Below are 23,977 nucleotides of genomic sequence, written 5' to 3'. Positions count from 1 at the left end.
CATTTAATAAAATCTCCTAAAGAACATGTTAAACATATTCCAAAGCATAAGTAAATATTCTTTAAAAAAAAAAAAACTGATAGAGGTAATTTTTAAACACAAACGAATCACTATGGATAATGGATCTAATCTCCTGATGTTTCTATTCAATGGATAATCTAGTAGTGATAAATTATGTATCTTCTATTCTCTCCTGAAATAGAATAGATCCTAGATTTCTAATATCAGATATTTTAAAAATAAAATGACACCCAGAGACATACTTACCTTCTCTCAGCACCAAGTCGGTTATTTAGGTAATTGAGAAACCGTCTACTATCCTTCAAAGAAATAATGCAAACTTTAAGAAAAAAAAGTTTTTACTATTTTTTACCAGCATGTAGAAGCTAGGGTTTGCTTCTGAATTCCCAGGATCCAGTAACGTCACAGGGTTCTACCAAGATTCATTATTACAAGTTAATTAAAACAATACTCTGTGTTAGAAAGGGGAAACTTCAGACCCAAATTCTAGAAGGAACCCCCAGCCAGGAGATTTTCAGCTGAGGAATGCTTTAAGCTTCCAAAGATTATGTACACAGTTACATTTCACTGGGTTGAGGGGAAAAGAAATAGATTTAACTAGTGACCTCGATTACAGTTTATATGCTAACCCATTGGGGATCCATCTTGCTAATATCTACCCAGAATGAGTCAACCACAAACCCATAAGCTTATACATTTCGGGTTTATTCTGGGAACATTATCCATTGCCAGTTTTCATCATGAAGAGTTCTCTACCCCATTCCTTCCTGGTTTCTCTCTTCTCACACAGGTTCTGAGAATAAGGATTATTTTTAGAGAGTTCTCCTATCCAGAAGCCAGGAAGAAGGTAAATTTTTTGCCTCCAAAATACTAAAGCTGAACAGATACCAACCCAGGTTTTTGTCCCTTTTCTTAGGGAGGAATGGATATTGTAGACCCTCCTTACAATCCACATCTTTATGCAGCACTAAATAGACAGCAGCAATGTAAGCCTTGACCTAAAAGTAGTTCCATTAAGAAGACAATGGCTCTATGGGGGAAAGGATTTGAGAAATGTTACTTTTGACTTATTATCGTGGAATTTCTTTGACCACGAGGGAATAACGAAGAGGAAAAAGGGAACTAACCTCTGAGTCTACAACATCCCAGGCACACTGGTTTCTCTAATTCAGTTCTCACAGCTTTAAGGTGGGTTTTATTCCTATCTCAAGATAATGACACTGAGGCTTCGTAAGTCAACTACCTTACCAAAGTGTGTGCATCATGTAAGCCACGGAGGTAGACTCAAACCTGAGGCTTATAGTCTTTCCATTTCCATCAAAATCAATACTGGTTAAACAACTACTATCTATCTGGCAGTAGGCTCAAAGTTAATATTTTAATTATATTTAAAACTTCAGATTTAATAAAATTCTAATTGCATAGTGGTTTTGACCAGAAAAGCTCGGTTCAACACGAGCATGGTTACTAAGAATTTTACCTTTTCCTGAAGGACCTAACCTTCATTGTAAGAACTTTTAGACAGAAGAGGAAAACCATTTGAGCTATTTTAGGATGAAAGTGAATATGCAGCAAACTATAACCTATTTTGGTGCTTTTTGGAGGTATAATCACCATGAACCCAGACTGCATGGAAAACACTGGAAATTACTATTCCTCTAAAATAGAGAGGCCTGATGGTTCAGAGCACAACTACCTATAATACTTCTCCAACTAGAGCACCCCATGCCCATTTCAACCTCCCCTCATTGTCCCAGCTGCTCTGTACAAGGCTGAAATGCCTATTTTCTCTAGCTCTCCTACCATCTGAGATTCACTGAAATTTGCCGCACCCCCCCATGACGTTTTCTTGGGGTGGGTCCATCATATTCACATCACCTGTCTCCAGTCCAAACTACCTTAAAAAAAAAAAATCTGTATGCCCATATTTGGTACACAGATATTCTGCTCAGTCCTCAGGTCATTTCACATAAGTGAGAAATAGGAAACTTAAGAATGGCTCCTTATTTGCTTAATCATTTCCTAATTTAAGAAAATTTCGTCCCCTGAGCCCATGGTTGAAGAGAACACTGAGGATGTTTAATAAGTATTGGGTAAGTGGACTTTTGATGACCAGGAATCTCACCGTCTCAAATTCTCGATCCTTAATTTCTTTGAAAGCTTCAGCAAGGACATCATCTTCAAACCACTCATGAACAAGGTCAGCCCTTGATTTTTTCAAGGTCAGTCTACACAATGCTTCAGAAAGTGCAACCTGCTGGTCATAATCTAGAGATTAAAAAATGGTAGGTTATTCTGAGGTGGGCATAAAGCAAAAGAAAAAAATGGAGTTCTACAGATTAACACTTGTTCTAAGAAATTCCATCTTTGAAGACTGGCATTGTATGTTACAGTTATAGGCAGTAATATGTATCCTAAAGCACCATTACATAAATTCAGTATTTAACATTAGCAGAAAATCTAAATAGGCCAGCATATAACAATTAAAACATTTCCACATTTATGTTTTATATTAAAACTCTCATCAAAACAGCCCCAACAGTCTTAATATTACTACAAAAATAAAATCAGAATAAACTGTGATACTTCATGACTGATAAAACATAACATGTTTAATTTCAAGTAATTTTAAGGATTAAAAAATAAGCTACAGCCAGATATGTACAACAGGAGGACATTTATAGAATGCTTTTAAAATATGCAAAGCAGTGTATGAAGTAATGAATCACTAAATTCTACTATTGAAACCATTATACTGTATGTTAACTAAAATTTAAATAAAAATTAGAAAAAATAGTGTATGTGGTTTATGAATACATAGAAGTGGAAGAACATACGTTTGATTGAAAAAACAAATCCAAGGCAAGGATTACCTCTACCATTGGGGAGGAGAGTAAGATCAGGGACATGTACACCAGAGTTTTACATGTAACTGGTTTATTTTACTAAAAAACAAACAAACAAACAAACAACAACAACAACAAAAGACCAAAAAAACCAAGACCATGTAAATTTGGCAAAATGTTAGAATTTGACTAATCTGGTTGGTGAGGAAATGAGTATTCATGAATTATTCTTTATGGCTTTTAGCATGTTAAAACTTTTCATAAATTAGAAGTGAAGTGTTCTTCCTATTTTCAACTTGACCATAATTTTTACCCATAGTTCTAAGATGCTCACAAAACCCCCAATTGTCCAATATGTAATACTCTAATATTTAAAATTCTAAACAATTCTTACCACCCACAGTCAAGATTGTCCTTGCAAGGTCTTTCCTGAAACATTTAGATAAATAACATTTTACTGTAGTGTACATAAAACTTTACTCTATTGACATTAAAATTTAAAACCAAGATGCAGGGGTGCCTGGGTGGCTCGGTAGTTGGGCATCTGCCTTCTGCTCAGGTCATGATCCCAGAGTCCTGGGATAGAGCTGCCCCCGCCCCCCACCTGTCAGTCTCTGCTCCGTGGGAAGCCTGCTTGTCCCTCTCCCACTCACCCTGCTTCTGTGTCTCTCTCGCTGTCAAATAAAATAAATAAGATCTTAAAGACAGAAACAAGTTTTCACTGACAAACATTTGAAAAAATAAAAATAAAACCAAGATGTATATTTTTTAAAATATAGAGAGCACACACATGAACAAAAGAGAGGGGCAGAGGGAGAAGCAGTCTCCCCTCTGAGCAGGAGCCCAACAGGGGACTTGATCTAGGACCCTGGGATCATGACCTGAGCCAAAGGCAGATGCTTAACTGACTGAGCCCCCCAGACCCCCCCACCAAGATGTGTATTTTTGAAATTATTTCAAACTCAGCATCATAATTTCTTAAATGTCAAGAATACATCTTGACATAGATTTCTTAAATGTCAAGAAAAGTTAATGACTGAAAAGCATTTTTTAAAAGACGCTTGAGTTCTTATACATTCGGAGGCAGTATTGCTCCTTCTGTAAAGGGAATTCAATTGGAGGAAGTCTGAAGATCAACAAATGCTAAGATTCTGGAATTTTATAGTCATCTCACCAACTTGCATGAATATATTTTTTGGATAAATCTTTTTAAAAACATAACTGACACCTCAAAGAAATGCTACAGTAGGTGCTGTGAGTCCTTCCAGTGAGCTCTTGAATAGCTTTTAAAAACTGGTAATTTTATCATTATAATGTAATAACTTAACCACATTACATCCAACAACAGATTCCCACATTATATAATAATTTCAGCTAAATGCTAACAAGTATGATACTGGTCTTTTAATGTCTCAAATAACTCCCATTTTAAAAAACAGATTGGCCAAGAAATCTCATAGTTCAATTTCTCATAAACAGATTGCTGTGTTACTATTAAGAAGAAATCCTTGCCTTAAAATAGTACCACTACTTTGTGCTTGCAGACTTTATATCTAACCTTAAGTCCAGAACATTCCAGACTTTTTAGAACACACAGTAAGGCAGGACCATACGATTAGTTTGAAAATTTACGAGAAAACATCGGATCAGTTGTTCTCCAATTCTAAATATAACATTAAGAGTAATGATTAATTTAATCTAGTTAGATATTTTTTAGGAAATATTCAGTAGAAACACTGCATCCTGCAAACACTAGTTAAATGAACAAACATGACAGCAGTGGGCCTTATACTCCCTATCACTTCATTCAGGCCTATAATATGACAGACGTGGTTGCCCTTCCTCTCTTCCATCATGGCTGCAGGTCACGTGAATGACGGCGTACCACAGTATGTCAATGATGCTGGTTGGTGGCTAGCACAGTAACACATTTAGGTACAAATATTAGAACAGGGTGCTGGATTTGCTTTTCATGGCCACACGTTACAAACTTACTCTTGAATTTCAATGTCCCAAGAACTACATAATCATAACTAGGCCATCAAAAAACACAAAACCAAAAAATCCAGTTTTTCCATTTTTGGAAAGCAATACAAATTCCAATGGTATAGCTAAAAGTTGGTAGATTTTGAGCATTTGCTACTAAGTAACATGGTCATCACTTTCAATGGGTTGCTTGATTCAACCTATATAATAACTATCAAGGATTACAGTTGGCTCCATTTTACAGGTGAGCAAAGAGAGGTGGCAAAACCAGATCTCAGTCTGGTCCAGGGTCTGTACCCTTAACAATTTCCTAGGAGTCACTATTTTAACTCACATTCACAGAAGAAAAAATAACCTATAGCCCAAGAAAGCATCTCAGCTCACAAACTTGACAAACATATTATTCAAGAAAAACTTAGCAAAGTCTAGCTTTTTCCCCTTAGTCCTCCGTCACTGTTAGCTCAGAGCCTGTGCACAACAGGTGCACAAAGCATTTACTAGAGGAAGCGATGAAGGCATCAGGTCGAAGGAGAACAGAGACAGAGGCAGTACAACCAGAGAGCTTTTACCCCTACAGCATCCCATAATCAAGTACAAGGTCACTTACAGAAGCCGACTTGGGCCTTCCAACAAAGAGAGTCGTCTTCGCTCTTCCTGAGGCATGTTATGCAAAATGGAGTTCAAAGTTTTCAAAGCCTGGAGACAGGGAAAGTATTTACAGGGAAGAAACATGGAGGCCAATTGAACAACCTTCTCAAAGGCCTTTATAGCGACTGTTAGCAGATTTGTTATTTGCAACTCACCTCCTGTTGAATCAGATGACTTACAGTCTTTCCTGTCACCAGAAACCCTAAGGTAAATATGAAGGAATCCAAAATCTGCATTTTCCCTGAAAGCATAATTTTAGAAAAAAATCAAACGGATGCGAAGAAGATAAGGAAGTGACTCCCACAAAACAGGAAGAGGCAAAGACTGGAAACGCCATCAGAGCAGAGAACATTTTAGAAATTGAAACAGTCTGGGCAATAAGACAGGGACAAAATACACTTGCGGTGTTTAGACCTTCATTGAGGAAAGGAGCAGCATACACAAAGTGTGGCTGTGTGTGATTACCTTTTCTCAAGCAAAACTACTTTTTTTTTTTTTTTAATCCAGACTGAGGGACAGATATAGAAAGGAGAGCTACTGTAGTTTTGTTGTTTCTCACATTGTATATTTTTCCAAAAATAAAAATTTTAAAGATCTTATGCTAACAAAAGCAGGGTTTGAACAAAGTATTGACCTTTATTAAATAGCATTAACTGGAGAAGCTTCAGTTATTTTTAAGTCAGTACATAGTGAAAAGAAATGGGTATGTGATTATCCTATTATTATGTATATCCTATTATTAATTATTAATTATGTATATCCTATTATTAATTATGTATAATATATTAGCAATATATTATGTCAATAGTATTTATTCTAATACTATTTATTATTATCTATTATAATTATCAATATTAATAACTATATAATATTGTTTATATATTAATTATCCTACTTATTACACTATGATTTCATTTATGCACATTAAGATAAAATTACAGTACAGATATAAAAAGTGAAAACATTTGTGGTACGATAACATTACTTTCATAGGTTCAAAGGCGCAATTTTGATATACAGATTTTTTTGTCACATTTCATATATTCACGCCCCATAAAACTCATAAGATTATATGAGCCCCAAACCAGAAAAAGAGAAGTTAAAAAAAGATTCATCTTCTATCAAAAAGCCACATTGATACTGCTGGATGATCTCTGGAAATCAAAAGTTTGACTGGGAGCTGTGCCAACAACTTGCCTGCCAGTTTGAAGCCTGAAGATTTCAACATAGCCCAGATGGACAGCAGAGGATCCTAAAAACATTTATGTACCTGTTAATTAGCAACTATCAGGTGTCCTCTTTTCATTTACATAGTAAAGAAAACAAATAGAGCCTTACAAAAGGGAAAGAGGAACACTGCCAGGTAGCAGAAAAGGGACTTTTTAAAAAGTGCTTACTTCAGGAAATGAAGATTTAAGAAGCATGTGACTGTTCACAAAAAACTTAAAAGAACATGAATTCTATGGAAGAGTCCCCACCCACAAAAAACCAACATAATAACCTGTCCTGAGACACGACATAAAAGCAGCAGCTTTAAAAGTACCTGAGGCATACATGAAAGAGATTGATTTACTAATCTCAGTATGTGGAAGAGGGGCAGGAATCTTTAGGAGACTTCTCTAAGAACAAAAATGTGGGTGGGCACCATTTTTCTTCCTGTCCCTCAGCTTACATAGCTGGACATTTACTAGAGCCAGCAGTAACACGCTCCTCCAGTCTTGCTAGAACCACATGCCCCACCCCCAGTGCTCCCTTACAGACCTGCCCCATCCAACCTACCCGCCTTCACAGCCATCCTTACAAGTGACTCCTACCCCACCACACAATGCAAGGTGCCCCAGTGGGAAACCAGCACCACTCCAAAGAGACTACTGCCCTAGAGAGGAGGAGGAAATAATCCTACACACCAGTTTGCCCACAGTTCTAGAAGCCAAGCCTTTTCACTGATCACAGAAGGAGAAAGCCCTGCCATTAGGTATACTTGCAACAAAAAGGCTGATTGCACATACCTAGTCTGACTGCCATCCTCACCCACCAATGAAAGCCTTTGAGCTATACAGGGAGAAAGACTGGTCATCTGATACACTCACACAGAGAGGCTAATTCCAGACCACCAGACTGACTGACCCTATTCACCTATGAACCCACAGAGGACTTACACAGGCCCCTCAATGCTGCATGGATCAAACCCTGCCCAGTGTATCCACAGGAGGCAAAGTAGACCTGTGGAGCTAACTGGGCTGAAAACATAGCTAGACACAACAGTAAGGAATATGCAGCCCACATATGAGATACCCCAGCTTGTGTGGTTCTGATGACTAGAGGGCATGGCACTACAGGGAACCACTGAACTTCTACACAAAACTTTCAAGCCTAGGGGACACAGCTATTCCTCCTTCACATATAGAAGACAAAATGAGGAAACAAGAATATGTACTAAATGAAAGAACAGGACAAAAATCACAGCATAAGAGCTAAAAGAAATGAAGATAAGAAATATGATAGAGAATTCAAAGTAATGGTCATAGAAATATTCACTGGACTTGAAAAGAGTGGATCAAAGTGAGATCAATAAAGATAAAAAATATGAAAAAAAATCAGTCAGATGAATTCAAGAATCAAAACAAAGCAACAACAAAAAGCAAACAACTAGAGGGAATCAATAGTGTATTAGAGGAGACAAAAGAACAGTTTGTGATCTGGAAGACAGAGTAATGCAAAAGAACCAAGCTGAACAGCAAAAAAGTAGAAATTGAGAATAGGTTAAGGGAATTCAGCAACATATCAACCACAGTAACATTCACATTGTAAGGATCCCAGAAGATAAGAAATGTGTGGAAAACTTATTTGAAAAAAATAACTGAAAAATTCCCTAAACTGGAGAAGGAAACAGACAACCAGATCCAGGAAGCTCAGAGAAATCCTACAAGATGAACCCATGGAGGTCCATACCAAGACACAAATACTAAAAATGACAAAAAGGAGTCAGAGGATATTAAAAGCAGCAAAGGAAAACCATTACATATAAGGGAGACCTCACAAGGCTATCAGCTTATTTTTCAGCAGAAACATTGTGGGCCAGAAGGTAATGGAATGATATATTCAAAGTGCTAATAGGAAAAAACCTATAACCAAGAATATTCTATCTAGCAAGGTTATCATTCAGAATAGAAGAGATAAAAATTTTCTCAAACAAAAGCTAAGACTGTTCATCACCCTTAAACCAGCTTTACAAGAAAGGTTAAAGGGAATTATTTGAGTGAAAAGAAAAGGCCATTGCTAGAAAGTTATAGGAGGACAAAATTCACAGGTAAAACAACTATAATTATAGTAGATTCAATTATAAAACCAGTTTGTTAACACACTGTAGTAGTACAATCTGCTATATCTACAGAAAAAACAGTCAAGGACAGACAAAAATAAGACGATGCAAAATATATACATAAAACATGGAAGATGGAGTAAAAATTTGGTGCTTTTAGAATGTGTTCAAACTTAAGTGACTATCAACTTAATAAAGGCTGCTATGACACACAAGATGACATATGCACCTAATGATAATCATAAATTTAAAAACCTCTGATACATATACACAGAAGAAAAAGGAATCCAAGTGTAACCCTAAAAAAAAAACCTTCAAGCCACAGGGGAAGGGCACCTGGGTGGCTCAGTTGGTTGAGCAATTGCCTTTAGCTCGTGATCCCAGAGCCCTGGAATTGGGCCCCGCATCAGGTTCCCTGCTTGGCAGGGAGTCTGCCTCTCCCTCATCCTCTCCCAAATAGATAAATAAAATATTAATTTAAAAAAAGAATCACAGGGACGCCTGGGTGGCTCAGTTGGTTAAGCAGCTGCCTTCGGCTCAGGTCATGATCCCAGTGTCCTGGGATCGAGTCCCACATCGGGCTCCTTGCTCGGCAGGGAGCCTGCTTCTCCCTCTGCCTGCCATTCTGTCTGCCTGTGCTCGCTCTCTCCCCCTCTCTATATTATAAATAAATAAAATATTTAAAAAAAAAAAAAAAAAAAAAAAAGAACCACAGGGGAAGAAACCAGAAGATACATAACTAAAAAACAACTGGAAAACAATTAAAATGCCAATACATACCTGTTGATTACTTTAAATGTATATGGACTCTTACCATCATAGGGAAGATAGGGTAAGAAAACCCTAAGTGACCTCCTCCCACAGATATAAATTGTTAACACTCAACAGAGTAAATAACCCAGAAAACAACCTGAACACAGGCACAACAAACTCGACAAAGGCATAGAAGAGGCCATATTGGAGAGGATAAGAAGGGTGGAGAGGAAGTGGAAAGCCAAACTGACAGCAGCCATTCATGGCCGGGAGGAGGGAGAAGCCCCAGAAATGAAGGGAGAGAAACATACTATACACCAAGGATTCCCACACAAAAAAGGTGAATTCCCACAACAGCAGGGTACACACAACACATAAGGGATACCTAAAGCACCAAGTTCTAGTGAAGAGGGGACATTGCACCACAGGAAAATATAGGACCCTTCCTTCAAAAGGCTATTGTTTTTAAAAGCAGGAGACAGAGCAGACTTTCCAAACACACAAACAGACACAAAATTGGAACAGTCCAGTCTCATTTTGTCTAAAGAACAGGAAAAGACTATGAAAAGAGACATAAAGTGAATATAAGTAATATGGCTGATAAATTCAGAGTAAGGATCATAAAATATACAATGGATTTAAGAGCAGAGGATATCAGAGAAACCATTAACAAAGATTAAATACACGTACATACACACCCCCCCAAAAATCACAAAAACAAAATAAACAAAAACATGAACCAGAGGAGTGCACCTCGGTGGCCCAGTTGGTTAAGTGTCTGCCTTTGGCTCAGGTCATGATCTCAGGTCCCGGGATCAAGCCCTGCATCAGTCTCCCTACAGGGAGCCTTCTCCTTCTCCTGTTCCCCCTGCTTGTGAGCACTCTAATAAAATCTTAAAGTCAAAATAAAAGAACCAGAGGAGCTCCTGGATGGCACAGTTGGTTAAATGTCTGACTCTGGGCTCAGTTGTGATCTCAGGTTTATAAGTTCCAGTCCTGTGTTGAGCTTTGTGCTCAGCATTGACTATGCTTGTGACAATCTTTCCCTCTCCCTTTACCCTCCCCTCACTGTGCACATGCACGCTTTAAAATAAATCTTAAAAGATAGAAGAACCAGAGATGAACACAATGAGGCTAAAAATATACTAGATGAAATCAATCAGCTAAAGAAAGGAAAGGAGTGAATTAACATGAAAGATGGTAATAATGGAAAGTAATCAAACTGAGCAGGTGAGAAAAAATTAGGCAAAATGAGAATTGACTTAGGGAGCTCAGTAATCCCATCAAAATCACATTAAGGGATCTCAGAAGGAGATGAACTAAAAGGGGGCAGAAAAATCTATTTGAAGTAGAGCTGAAAATTTCCCTAATCTGGGCAAGGAAACAGATGTCCATATCCAGGAGGCATAGAGCTGTCCCAACAAAAACAAAAACAAAAACAAAAACAATTTAAAAAAATCAACCCAAAGATGTCCACCCTGAGACAGCAGTTAAAAATGGCAAAATGCAGTAATAAAGAGAATTTTATTTATTTATTTTTTATTTTTTTTAAAGATTTTATTTATTTATTTGACAGAGATCACAAGCAGGTAGAGAGGCAGGCAGAGAGAGAGAGAGAGGAGGAAGCAGGCTCCCCGCTGAGCAGAAAGCCCGATGTGGGACTCGATCCCAGGACCCTGAGATCATGACCTGAGCCGAAGGCAGAGGCTTAACCCTCTGAGCCACCCAGGCGCCCAATAAAGAGAATTTTAAAAGCAGCAAACTAGTTATATATGTTTGAGGGGAAACACACACACACACACACACACACACACACACACACACACACACACACACACACAGACACACAAGCCAATCTTTCAGCAGAAAACTTCTAGGCCTGAAGAGAATGATATGATGTATTCAAAGTGCTGAAAGGAAGAAAATCTGTAACCTGGAGCTAGTTCTTTGAAAAAGATCAAAGAAATTGATAAACCTCTAGCTAGACTCACAAACGGCAACACAACAGCAACAAAAATCCTTCCACACCTAAAGTCACAAATGAAATAATCCACACCACAGAAATACAAGAGATTTTAAAAAGTGTATGCCAACAAACTGAACAACCTAGATGAAATGGGTAATTCCTAGAAACATAACCTTCTAAAACTGGATCAGGAAGAAATGGAAAATTCGAACAGACTGATTACCAGCAATGAAACTGGATCAGTGATCAAAAAATTCCCAACAGGGGCGCCTGGGTGGCTCAGTGGGTTGAGCCGCTGCCTTCGGTTCGGGTCATGATCTCAGGGTCCTGGGATGGAGTCCCGTATCAGGCTCTCTGCTCAGCAGGGAGCCTGCTTCCCTCTCTCTCTCTCTCTCTCTGCCTGCCTCTCCGTCTACTTGTGATTTCTCTCTGTCAAGTAAATAAATAAAATCTTTGAAAAAAAAAAATTCCCAACAAACAAAAGTCCAGGACCAGATGGCTTCACAGGAGAAGCTACCAAACATTTAGGAGAAAAAACAGGGTACCTGGGTTTCTGGATTTCAGCCCAGGTCATGAACTCAGGGTTGTGAGACTGAGCCTGGCGGTGGACTCTGTATTGGGCATGAAACCTGCTTAAGATTCTCTCCACCCACCCCTGCTGCCATCTTTCCTTTTCCTCCTCCTGTGCTTCCCCACCCCCAACATTTAAAAAGTGAGGGTGTGGGGAGAAGAGTTAATACTTATTCTTCTCAAACTATTCTTTAAAAAAAATAAATAAAAGGAAGGAGAATTCCGAGTTCATTCTATGAGGGCAACATTTCCCTGATCCCAAACCCAGATAAAGATACCACATACACCCACAGGAGTGAACAAACCAATTATCTCTAATACAAGAAGTTTAAAAAAAAATTAGCAAAGAAAAGAAAAACCACAGATACATAAAAAAAAAAAAAAGTCACTCACCCTGATCAAGTGAAATTTATTCCTGGGATATAAGGGTGTTTCAGGGTCACAAATAAATGAAATATAAAAGAACATTTTAATAGACATTGTCCTTTGTCAAATGTTTGTTCTATATCTGTTCATGATTAAAACCCTTAAGAAAGTCAGTTTGGAGGGAACATAACTAAGGTCTTTTATGAAAAACCCACAGCTAACATCATTATTCAATGGGGGAAATAGAGCTTTTCCCGCTAAGGTCAGGAACAAGGCAAGGATGCCCACTGTCACCTTTTATTAATACAGGAAGTCCTAGCCCCAGCACTTAGACAACAAAGAAATAAAAAGACATCCAAATTGGTAAGAATGAAGTAAAATACATTATTTGCAGATGACCATATTCTATATAGAAAGCCTAAAGACTCCACCAAAAAACTAGAACTGATAAAGGAATTCAGTAAAGTTGTAGGATATAAAAATCAATGTACAGAAGTCCACTGCATTTCTATACACCAATAAAGAAACAATAAAGAAGAAACTTTAAGAAAACAATCCCATGGACAACTGCACCAAACAAAATACTTAGGAATAAACTTAACTAAAGAAGTTAAGAACTATACTCTGAAAACTAAAAAACATTGAGGAAAGAAATTGAAGAGGGCACAAATAGGAAGATAATTCATGCTCATAGATTGGAAGAATATTAAGACGTCCATAGTACCCAAAGCAGTCTACGGATTTAATGCCATCCCTATCAAAATAATAACAGCATTTTTCTCAACTAGAACAATTCTAAAATTTGTATGGAACCACATGAGATCCCAAATAGCCACAGCCATCTTGAAAAAGCTGTATGTAGCACAATGCCAGTTTCCACATTATAATATAGTAAACAAAAAAGTATGGTACTGGCACAAAAACAGAGACATAGATTAATAGAACAGAAGAGAAAGTCTAGAAACAAACCCATGATTATATGGTTACTTAATCTTTGACAAAGCAGGAAAGACTATTCAATGGGAAAAAAGATAATCTAGTTATTCTGGTCTTTTCAGCACATGGTGCTGGGAGAACTGGGCAGCTATATGCTAAAGAATGAAATCCTATTACTTTCACCATACACAAAAATAAACTCAAAATGGATTCAAGACCTAAATTTGAGATCTAAAAGCCATAAAAACCATAGACGAGAGCAGAGGTGTTAAGGTCTCTGATATCAGCCATACGTTTGTCTAGATAGGTCTCCTGAGGCAAGGGAAACAAAAGCAAAAATAAACTGCTGGGACTTCATCAAAATAAAAAGCTTCCTTACAATGAAGGAAATAGCCAATGAAACTAGAAGACAACCTGCTGAATGGAAGAAGATATTTGCAAATGACATATCCAGTAAAGGGTTAGTATTCAAAATATGTAAAGAACTTATAGAACCCAGCACCGAAGAAATAACCTAATTAAAAAATGGGCAGAAGACATGAACAGGCATTTCTAAGACAACATGCAGATGGCCAACTGACACATGAAAAGATGCTCATGTCACTCATCATGAAAAAATGTTCCATGTCACTCATCAGGAAAGTACAAATCAAAACTGTAACGAGATATCACCTCATACCTGTTGAAATGGCTAAAATCAACAAAGAAACAAGTGTTGGTGAGGATATGGAGATAAAGGAACTCTCTCATACTGTTGGTGGGAACGCGAGCTGGTGCAGCTGCTGTGGAAGACGGTATGGAGGTTCCTCAGAAACTTCTATGAGCCAGTATTCACACTAGTGTGTATTGAGCCAGAGAATACAAAAACTCTAATTTGAAGGATGTACCCCTATGCTTACAGTAGATTTACAAAAGCCACTTTATGGAAATTGCCAAAGTGTTCACCGATGAATGGAAAAAATGTGGCATGTGTATGTATGTGTATATATATATATGTATACACAGAGAACAAATTGTTCAGCCATAAGAATGAAGTTGTGCCATTTGCAACAATATCTAGAGAGTAAAATGCTAAGCAAGATAGTCCAGCCATAGAAAGACAAATACCATACGATCTCACCCCTATGTGGAATTTAACAAAGAAAAAAAACCCACAAACCAAAAAATAGACTCTTAACTACAAAGAACAAGCAGATGGTTATCAGAGGGGAGGTGGGCAAGCAGATGGGTGAAATAGGTGAAGGAGATTAAGAATATACTTATGGTGAGCACTAATGTATAAAATTGTTAGATCACTATGTTGTACATCTGAAACTAATATAACACTATGTTAACTATATTGAAATTAAATTTTTTAAGAAGGGAAGAAGCTGAAAAAATTTTAAAAAACTAACATTCACAAATTTTCAGGGTACCCCCAAAAATAAAAATCAATATATAGAAATCTGTTGTGCTTCTATATACTAATAATGAACTAGTAGAAAGACTAAGAAAATAATCCCATGTATAATTGCATTACAATATTTAGGAATAAGTTTAATCAAGGAGGTGATAGACCTATATTTTAAGAACAGTAAAACATTAATTAAAAAAAAACCCACTGAAGATACAAATAAATGGATATACCATGCTCATGAATTGGAAGAATATTGTTTAAATGTCCATACTACCCAAAGTAATCTACAGGTTCAATGCAATTCGTGGCAAAATACCTATGGTATTTTCCACGGAACCAGAACAAATAATCTTAAGATTTGTATGGAACCAAAAAAGATACCAAATAACAAAGCAATCTTGGGAGAGTAGATGGAGGTATTGTGCTTCCGGATTTCAAACCATATTACAAAGCTACAGTAATCAAAGCAATATGGTATTACTAGCACAAAAATATATACCTAGTGCAACAGAACAGAACAGAGGCCAGAGAAACTCCTACTCATCCAGTCAATCTACAACAAAAGGGGCAGAGTATTCAGGGTAGATGTCGGTGAGGATGTGGAGAAAAAGGAACACTTGTACACAGTTGGTGGGAACGAAAACCAGTACAGCCCCTCTGGAGAACAGTATGGAGGTTCCTCAAAAAATTACACATACCATTTTGATGTAGTCATTTCACTACTAGGTATTCGCTCAAAGAAAATGAAAACACTAATTTGAAAAGATCTATGCACCTCTATGTTTATAACAGCATTATTTGTAACAGCCAAGCGGCGGGAGAAACTCAAGGGTCCATCAGTGGATGAATGGGAAAAGATATGGTAGATACTATGGACTGGAACTCAAACATAAAAAGATGAGATCTTGCCATTTACAACACAGATGGACCCAAGGGCATTAACCCTAAATGAAACAAATCAGAAATCCATGACTTCACTTCTATGTGGAATCCAGAAAATAAATGAACAACAACAAAACGGATTCTTAAATGCAAAGGACAAAGGTGATTGCCCGAGGGGAGGTGGGTGGGGAATTGGCAAAAGAGACGAAGGGGATCCAGAGTTACAAACCTCCTGTCACAAGTCAGAGATGAGAAGTACAGCCGGAGGAGTGCTAACAACAGGAACTCCATCTCTGGCCTCCGACTCCGTGTCTTGTTTGTATTCGTGCTGTGACCTGCCTCTGGGCTCCATGCTCCATGCCCCATGGAGAAGGGGTGTCCTGACTGGAACGCACAGTCTCATTCTGACTGACCGTCCCTTAAGTAAGGCCCAGAAGCCCCCACTGCAGAGAACTAGTACAAATCTCTGGTGCACAGCTGGTACGGCTTGAGATAACTACCCTTGACCCGACCACCATGCTCCTCACACTATACAGGCTGGGGATTAAGGTCTGGACTTGGCAGCGAACAGCTGCCTAGCTGGGGGATCATTGGTCTGCTCCATCCCACCCCCCCCTCAGTAAGTTATCTTGAATATAGCTGTGTAAACAGTACAGAAGGCTTGCTTCTTTCTTTGGTCTTAGAATGCCTTCACAGAGAGTATGAACAATACTGCAATAATGTTATAAGACGACAGAGCATTAAGTCATGTACCTAATTGTCAGATGGCTATATTGTACCCCCAAAACTCTAAGTCAACTGTACTTACATTGAAGCTTTTTAAAACACTGACAGAGAGAGAGAGAGAGAGAGAGAACGTGCACAAGCGCATAAGCAGGGGTACCAGCAGAGAGGGAGGAAGCAACAGACTCCCCGCTGAGCTGGGAGCCCCATCCAGGACTCCATCCCAGGACCCTGGGATCATGACTTGAGGCAAAGACAAACACTTAACCAACTGAGCCCCCCAGGTGTCCCGCATTAAAAATATTTAATACAAAATAAAATGGACCTCAGGCAAATCAAGACATACTTTATAACAAAATCTGTTACTACAGGACAACCCGGGGTAGGGGGCCAATAAAGCCAAGTACTGAAACATGTTTTACTTTTATATGTTATTTAGATGAATATTTATACCAGAATATTCTAATAGTCAATTTAGTTATAAATATACATACCTTTACTACTACTCCTGGAAATAATCTAGAAAGAAAAAGTAAAGCTTGTATTATTTTATAAACCATTATCAACTATAACATTAATTCATTAGACCTGATATTTCTCTAATAGGCAGGAGTGGACTTTCATTAGTAGGAAAAAGAAAGAAATCCTATCTGACCTTCAGTCACTATTAAAATCAACTGATCTCCCTGAAATAGTTGAATAATGTATGCATGAAAAGAAATCACTTTTTTCTATAGCATTGGTTATATATGGTTTCTTTTTCATGTATTTTAATAAAATATGAGAGTATTGGCAAAACCCACATCTTAAAAAACAAGTTTTATAAATAACTTGAAGATTCTGCCAATTACCAATGGTCTCTGTCCTTGCTTCCTTACCAAGGCTGTGTCAAAGAAGTCTTCTAGAACATCAGTCAGGGATGTGTCGGATGCTGACTCTGCCATGGTCAGAAATGCGGTTGTTTTTTCAAACCAGGAAACCATGTACACAAGAGAAGAAACAATGATGGAACTTTCTGTGACTGTGTAACTACTGTCTATTCAATAAAGTTTCATAAATCTTTTACCAGAACAAAATAGTTTTAGAGACTGGTTTCTAGAACATTTCAGGTAGACCTCTAAGGCCTCCATCTAGAACTCTCCAGAATCAAGTCCTACTGCTAGAGGGTTGTACCAATAAGTTCTCAGATACCGGCCAGAGTTGGCCAGGATTGATGCCAAAAAGTCCTATATAGGGGCTAGTGATTAAAGATTGAGATAAATGGGCCTCCCCAACACAGCAGCAATTCTTGTCATCTAGGAGGCTGGAGAAAAACTATTCAAAGAATATGCAGAATTTGGAAAGTGCTCCAGAAGTAAGTTAGTACAGTATATATGCTTCAGGCCGATCTTTTGCCAAAAGCTTCCTGCTGATTGGAGATTTGTTTTCCTGTAGGAACGTATATCCCCATTCCTATTAAGTTGCTAGGATTGGTAGGATTTAAAGTAAACTCATATAAACCCTCCTAGAATGTTTATTCAAAAAAAGGGAGGGCCATCTTTAGACCATTTTGGCTTATAAAAATAATCCTGTGAGCATAGTTTGACATTTTCAATTGAACACGTAGTATGAAGAGTTCGTAATGAAAAAATCTTAGAGGAGGGAGCCTTAGAAACTTGGTTCACTTTGGAGCCAAGAACCCAAAGCAGCCCAGCTGGAGACCATGGACAAACCAATCCACTGGCAACCTTAACTGTACATTAGGAAAACCCGGAGAGCTTTGAAACCCCTGATGCCTTAGACCCATCACAGACCCAATACATCACTCTCTCCGGTGGGGGGACCCAGAGAGGGCTTTTTAAAGCTCTCCAGGGGCTTCTAATGCACAGTGAGGGGGGAGGGCCACTACAGAGTTCTAAGGGATGTTTCTTTGATCTTAAACCAGGCAAAGATTTGTGCTAGATTGAACCATCCACCCTCTGAAGCAAACTTTTCTCCAACAGCTTAAGGGAAGGGGATAAAAGAAAGCCTTCTATACAGCGGAACTCACTGCTAAGGCGGTATTTCGCCTTTCCTATAGTCCTACTCTGAATTGTATGCTTTTAAGTATGTTTGTCATGATTCCATTCACCACCCTAAATCCTATTCCCCTCTCAGCACACCAGAATATGTTGAGCAGAGATTCAGAGAAGTGAAGGCAGTGCCACATTTTTGATCAAGACTTGGGATTAGAAAATCACTCTCTGGGACCTACTTCTATGCCATGATCATACATATCCCTACAGCTGTGGGATTACCAGAAACCAGACAAAAGAGTTATTTACAGATGTACTAGGTACTACTTATACTACTTATACTTATATTACTTATACTACTTATATTACTTATACTTCTTATACTACTTATATGGTAGAAGACAAGTTGCTTAATTCTCCAGGATCTTAGGGTACGGGACTAAATACTTCCCTTTCCACAGGAAATTCTTACTCTGGGAAGAATAATTTCCCAGTGCCTTTTGAGTTGACCTGCAAAACTAATCAACTTTAGAAGTATAAAATCTAGGGGTGCTTGGGTGACTCAGTGGGTTAAGCCTCTGCCTTCGGCTCAGGTCATGACCTCAGGGTCCTGGGATAGAGCCCAGAATCAGGCTCTCTGCTCAGCAGGGAGCCTTCTCTCTCTCTCTCTCTCTCTCTTTCTCTCTCTCTCTGCCTACTTGTGATCTCTGTCAAATAAATAAATAAATAGAAAAAAAAGAAGTATAGAACCTAGTATCCCATCCACTTTGACAGTATCAATCTATTTTTCTTTGGCCAAAACCTACATGAAACAGAACAGGCTTTAGAATGTGCCTAAGTTCTGGTTCTCAAATTTCCATCGCCAAGCAGAATTCCAACAGAATATGGAATTTGATTTCAAAACTCCAGTGGAAATTTGATCTGACCCTTTAAATCTTAGAGGGTTTTTTTTTTTTTTTTAAGATTTTATTTATTTGACAGAGATCACAAGTAGGGGGTGGGGGAGCAGGCTCCCTGTGGAGCACAGAGCCCAAATGCAATGCGGGCTGGATCCCAGGACTCTGGGATCATGACCTGAGCCTGAAGGCAGAGGCTTAACCCACTGAGCCACCCAGGCACCCCTTGGAGGGGTATTTTTAAAATCTGAACAGAAAATCAGGTTGGGACAGATCCTAACTCATCTTCCCCTGCCCCAGAACAAAACAAAACAAAAAACCAATCAGCTTAGGGTTCCAAGTCACGGTGGGAGGGGGCGGGGGCTGTATATCCTGTTCCCCTTCCTTTGAAGTGGTTTTACCCCCTCTTCCCCATCTCCTGTCATCTGTGTAACTATAGGAGGGAGTTAGGAGGCACTAGGTGCAAAATGAAATATAGAGTTTACCTAAGCAAAATGCTTAGATTCATCCCCCCCCGCCCCCCACCCTCCAAATGGTTTTAAAATCCCTGAGAGGAGTTAGGGAAAGCCTGGTGTTTATTCGCTCTTCCCTCAACCTGCAGAGGAAGGGGTGCCACATAGTTAGAGTCACTTTAAAGTTTGAAGAAAAAAAAAAAAAAAAAAGAGGGAAGTGGTGGCGCCCGGGGAGATTTCCCTGAGCCAAACTGGTCTTTTTTTTAAAACGGATAATATTTTTAAAATTATGTATGGTAATATACAACATGTAATCACACATCATATCAAGATACAGAACATTTCCACTCTATAAACTTTCCCAGGGCTGCTCTCTAGTCACTATCACCACCAGTGTTAGCCACTGTTTTGTCTTCTAGAACCATAAGTTAGTTTAGCCTTGAATTTCATATGAATAAATCATATTCCATATACTCATCTAGGACCACTTTAACTTTTTTTTATTGTGTTAGATCACCATAAAATACATCATTAGTTTTTGATGCAGTGTTCCAAGATTCGTTGTCTAACACCCAGTGCTCCAGGCAATACATGCCCTCCTTAATACCCACCACCAGCCTCCTTCATGCCCCCCAAAACCTTGTTTGTTTCTCAGAGTCCACAGTCTCTCATGGTTCTTCTTCCCCTCCAATCTCCCCCAATTCTCTTTTTCTTTCCGTCTCCTAATGTCCTCCACGGTATATGTTCCACAAGTACGTGAAACCCTAAGATAACAGACTTTCTCTGCTTCCTTGAGCAGGGGCCTTGCTAATATCATATCATTCCAATTTTAGTATATGTGCTGAAGCGAGCATGCCAACCTGGTCTTACTAAACGTCAGATACTAGAGTCCGGAGGGGGGGTGGCCGGGAAGAGATTTTGGAACCAGCCAGATCATGCTCCTGCCCCTCTTCCCTCATCTCCTCACCAACAAATCAACATCTAAAAGGGCTACAAAATCTGCTCATGAAAAGAGGGATATAACAAGAGATTTAATAAACTCTGTTTTGCTTCCAGATGCCATTGTCAAAGCATAATAGTACCCTCCGGTTAATCCCTAAAACACAGAATAAACAGTCACAACTGCCTGAATTAGAATAAGCATTCTAATAAGTATAAGTATTTTTGCTCTTTGTTTTCTCAGATTCAACTGAGTTTCACGTTTGGAAAAATAGGCTGTGGCAAGGGGAAGTTTTTGATCATTTATCTAAAATCAGTCTTGTTACTCATGTCTATTAAAATAGCTTTTAGAGCCTTTGAGTGGAGGGGCATGTCATAGTTACTCCCGACTCAGGCTATATTCAAGTGAAATTCACTAAAATAATTAAAACCTGCGACTACAACATTGGCTGGTCAAGGGGAGAAGAGGGAAGTTCTGGCTCATCTCTGCAGACCCCCAGAGCACGCAGCACATATACAAACAACCTGTCCTGAACTTCATGTTTGCTGATAAAGACTGTAGGCATCCCTACCAATTTTCCAAGTTCGATTGCAAAGGAACAAACTACCAAACTAGATAACTGGTTTCATTCCAGTTCTTTAAATGACTCAAGGCCATACAAAATTAAAACAAGACCCTTATCTTTGGGATCAGTCCCTGCTGGATCAGCAAAGGCTCCTCTTCTTTGAGGCCGTCAATGAAGAATCGTTGAAGACATTTCAGCAACAGCGCAACATGTCGAAATTCATTTTTCTCCAGTTGCTGGGTATTAGACCACACAAAGTTAAAACCTTACAATGAAATTATTAAGGGAGTGGATCCTAAAAGTTCTCAGCACAAATAAATTTTTTTTTAGGTTTTAAGTAATCTCTATTCCCGACATGGGGCTCGAACTCATGCCCCCTTGCTTTTCTGCCTCAGCCAGCCAGGTGCCCTTCATCACAAGGAAATTTTCTATTTTGTATCTATGAGATGACAGATGTTAAATAAATTTGTTGTGGTCATCATTTCCCAGTACATGTCAGTCACAGCACTATATCATACCCCTTGAAGTTACAGCGCTAAGGGTCAATTATACCCCCAATAAAACTTGGGGGGTGGGGAAGCATTCAGAATAATTACACATTGGTATTCTCCCTCCCCCACACACACACAATCAACTTTACTTGCCTTATTTATGGATCTGTCAAGATAATAGAATACAAGATGATTGTATTTTTGAGGAATGCGGCTTTCTCTCTGTTGAAAATACTCTCTTATTTTCTGAAATCCTTTATCATGGAAAGCATCCATAATAAGTGATTGAAGCTGGAAAGTTGAATAGTTTGCAAATTATTTCCCCCCCAAGAATATTTGTTTCATAGTCCTATTTCTATCAATAAATTCAGTGTGGAATTAATAGAGGATAAATGTAGTTCTATCTTAAACAGTAAATCATTTAGCAATCATTGCAAGCGGTCTCAAGCCAACAAGCTCAAAACCTGGTTTGTGGACCACCAGCAGCATGGCCATCACCAGGGGACTGATTAGGAATCAGAAACACCGGAAGAGGTGGGGGGAGGGCTTCACCAACTTACATGCTAAGTTGGAGAGCCACTGACTTAGAGAGAACTACACTTAAAGTCCAGATATCTGTGGGAGAAGAGACTTTTTCCTTATTAAGGTTAGAAATTCTAAGACCCTAAAAACGCAAATTATGAGTGACACAAATGACAGAATTTGAAGAAAATGAATTTCACAATCACAGGTTGTTGACTAAGTATGCAAATTGTCATAATGAGAGAAATTTTTTCCACCTGAACATCAGCCAAGACCTACTTCTAAATACATGCATTTGAACAGACCCTTCCTTAAGTATCTGTACTCTGAAGATAGGATTTTTTTCCATTTATAAAATTTTATTCTCAAAGGTTATATTACCAATATACAACTTTTTAAAGATTTTATTTGACAGAGAAAGAGAGAGATCACAAGTAGGCAGAGTGGCAGGCAGAGAGAAAGAGAGGGGGAGAAGCAGGCTCCCTGCTGAGCAAAGAGCCCGATGCGGGTCTCGATCCCAGGACCCTGAGATCATGACCTGAGCCAAAGGCAGAGGCTTAACCCACTGACCCATCCAGGCTCCCCTATAATATTGTTTTAGTAAGGAGGTATTCTACTATATACAGCTCCGAATTCCGCATATTCTTAGTACTGATTTAAAAGGAAAGATACCGTTTGAAATTAAACATGTGAACAGAATATTTTTAAGTGAAACTTTTGTGCCCGGAGTGTTCCACTGATGTTCTCACGTAATCCTTACTGCCACCCTGAAAGGACAGATTCTTTATCTGGGGAGACTGAAAGGCTGGGAAAGGTTAAGAACTTTCATGAGATCTCTTAGCTGCGATTTACACTCAGACTCTCAGACGCTCAAGCCTCTGCCTGCTTGAGACTCCACTTGGCTTCTGTGCACTCAGAATAATTCCGAACCCTTTGCCTTGGTCTTCAAGGCTCTGCAGGATTTGATCTGTCAACTTCTGCCTGACTTCCCTACTAATAAGTCAAAAACAAAAATAACAACAAAGTTAAATTACATTAAATTTTTTTTTAACTCAAATTCTGCCTTCCCTCAGGGCCTTTGCCCTGACTGTTCTATGCCTAGACTGCTTCTTCCTGCCACTTTCTACCTAGCTGGCTCCTTATCACCCTCTGATCTCAGCTTCATTGTCACCTTTTTAGGTCAGTCTTCCAGGACTAACTCAAGTAAGGCAAGTGCCTCTGCTCTCCACTCTCCAGGATGATTTCCGCTTTCTTTCCTTCCTACACCTTTCCTTTGGTCAGTGACCTATTTCTTTGGCTTTCCACCAAGCTGTAAGCTCCATGTGGGGAGGAATTGTATGTTTTGTTCAATAGTGTTTACCTAGAATACTACCTGGCCCAAGATAGTTCAGACTAAGATATTGGTAGGGTAGTCGAAGGTATGGTAATGAACTGAATATGAGACTAGGGAAGAGGAAGGAACAAAGATTTCTCTGCCTCTGGCTTGAGCATCTGAGAACTTTTGTGCTGATAGCCAGCAATCACAAAACTAGGAAGAGGGCGCTCACACACACACGCGCGCACACACACACACACCACTCTCTCCCTCCCCACCCAGCAAAAAATAAACTTGATCTTTACATAGAAAGCATGGAGGGCAAGTCCACTCCCAGTGTCTTCCTTCACAGACTGCAAAGGACCTTCCTCTACCTGTGTACAAAAA

At 38.9% G+C, this 23,977-nt stretch overlaps 1 protein-coding gene across 1 annotated transcript in view; it reads right to left on the bottom strand.

Annotated features, from left to right (window-relative positions):
• SYCP2L (synaptonemal complex protein 2 like) overlaps nt 1–23,977 on the bottom strand; it is a 104,424-nt gene that overhangs the window by 77,990 nt on the left and 2,457 nt on the right. The window contains exons 3-11 of the mRNA XM_032341378.1: nt 21,907–22,044; nt 21,379–21,498; nt 17,294–17,398; nt 16,910–16,934; nt 5,657–5,742; nt 5,461–5,549; nt 3,262–3,296; nt 2,147–2,289; nt 268–320 (exon numbers count right to left, since the gene is read on the bottom strand). Of these exons, the coding sequence (XP_032197269.1) occupies nt 268–320; nt 2,147–2,289; nt 3,262–3,296; nt 5,461–5,549; nt 5,657–5,742; nt 16,910–16,934; nt 17,294–17,398; nt 21,379–21,498; nt 21,907–22,044 (794 nt within the window). The remainder of the gene's footprint in view (nt 1–267; nt 321–2,146; nt 2,290–3,261; nt 3,297–5,460; nt 5,550–5,656; nt 5,743–16,909; nt 16,935–17,293; nt 17,399–21,378; nt 21,499–21,906; nt 22,045–23,977) is intronic.

Source organism: Mustela erminea, chromosome 4 (assembly GCF_009829155.1).
Source record: "Mustela erminea isolate mMusErm1 chromosome 4, mMusErm1.Pri, whole genome shotgun sequence".
NCBI classification, from domain to species: domain Eukaryota; kingdom Metazoa; phylum Chordata; class Mammalia; order Carnivora; family Mustelidae; genus Mustela; species Mustela erminea.
This window is presented reverse-complemented; position numbering and strand designations above follow the sequence as displayed.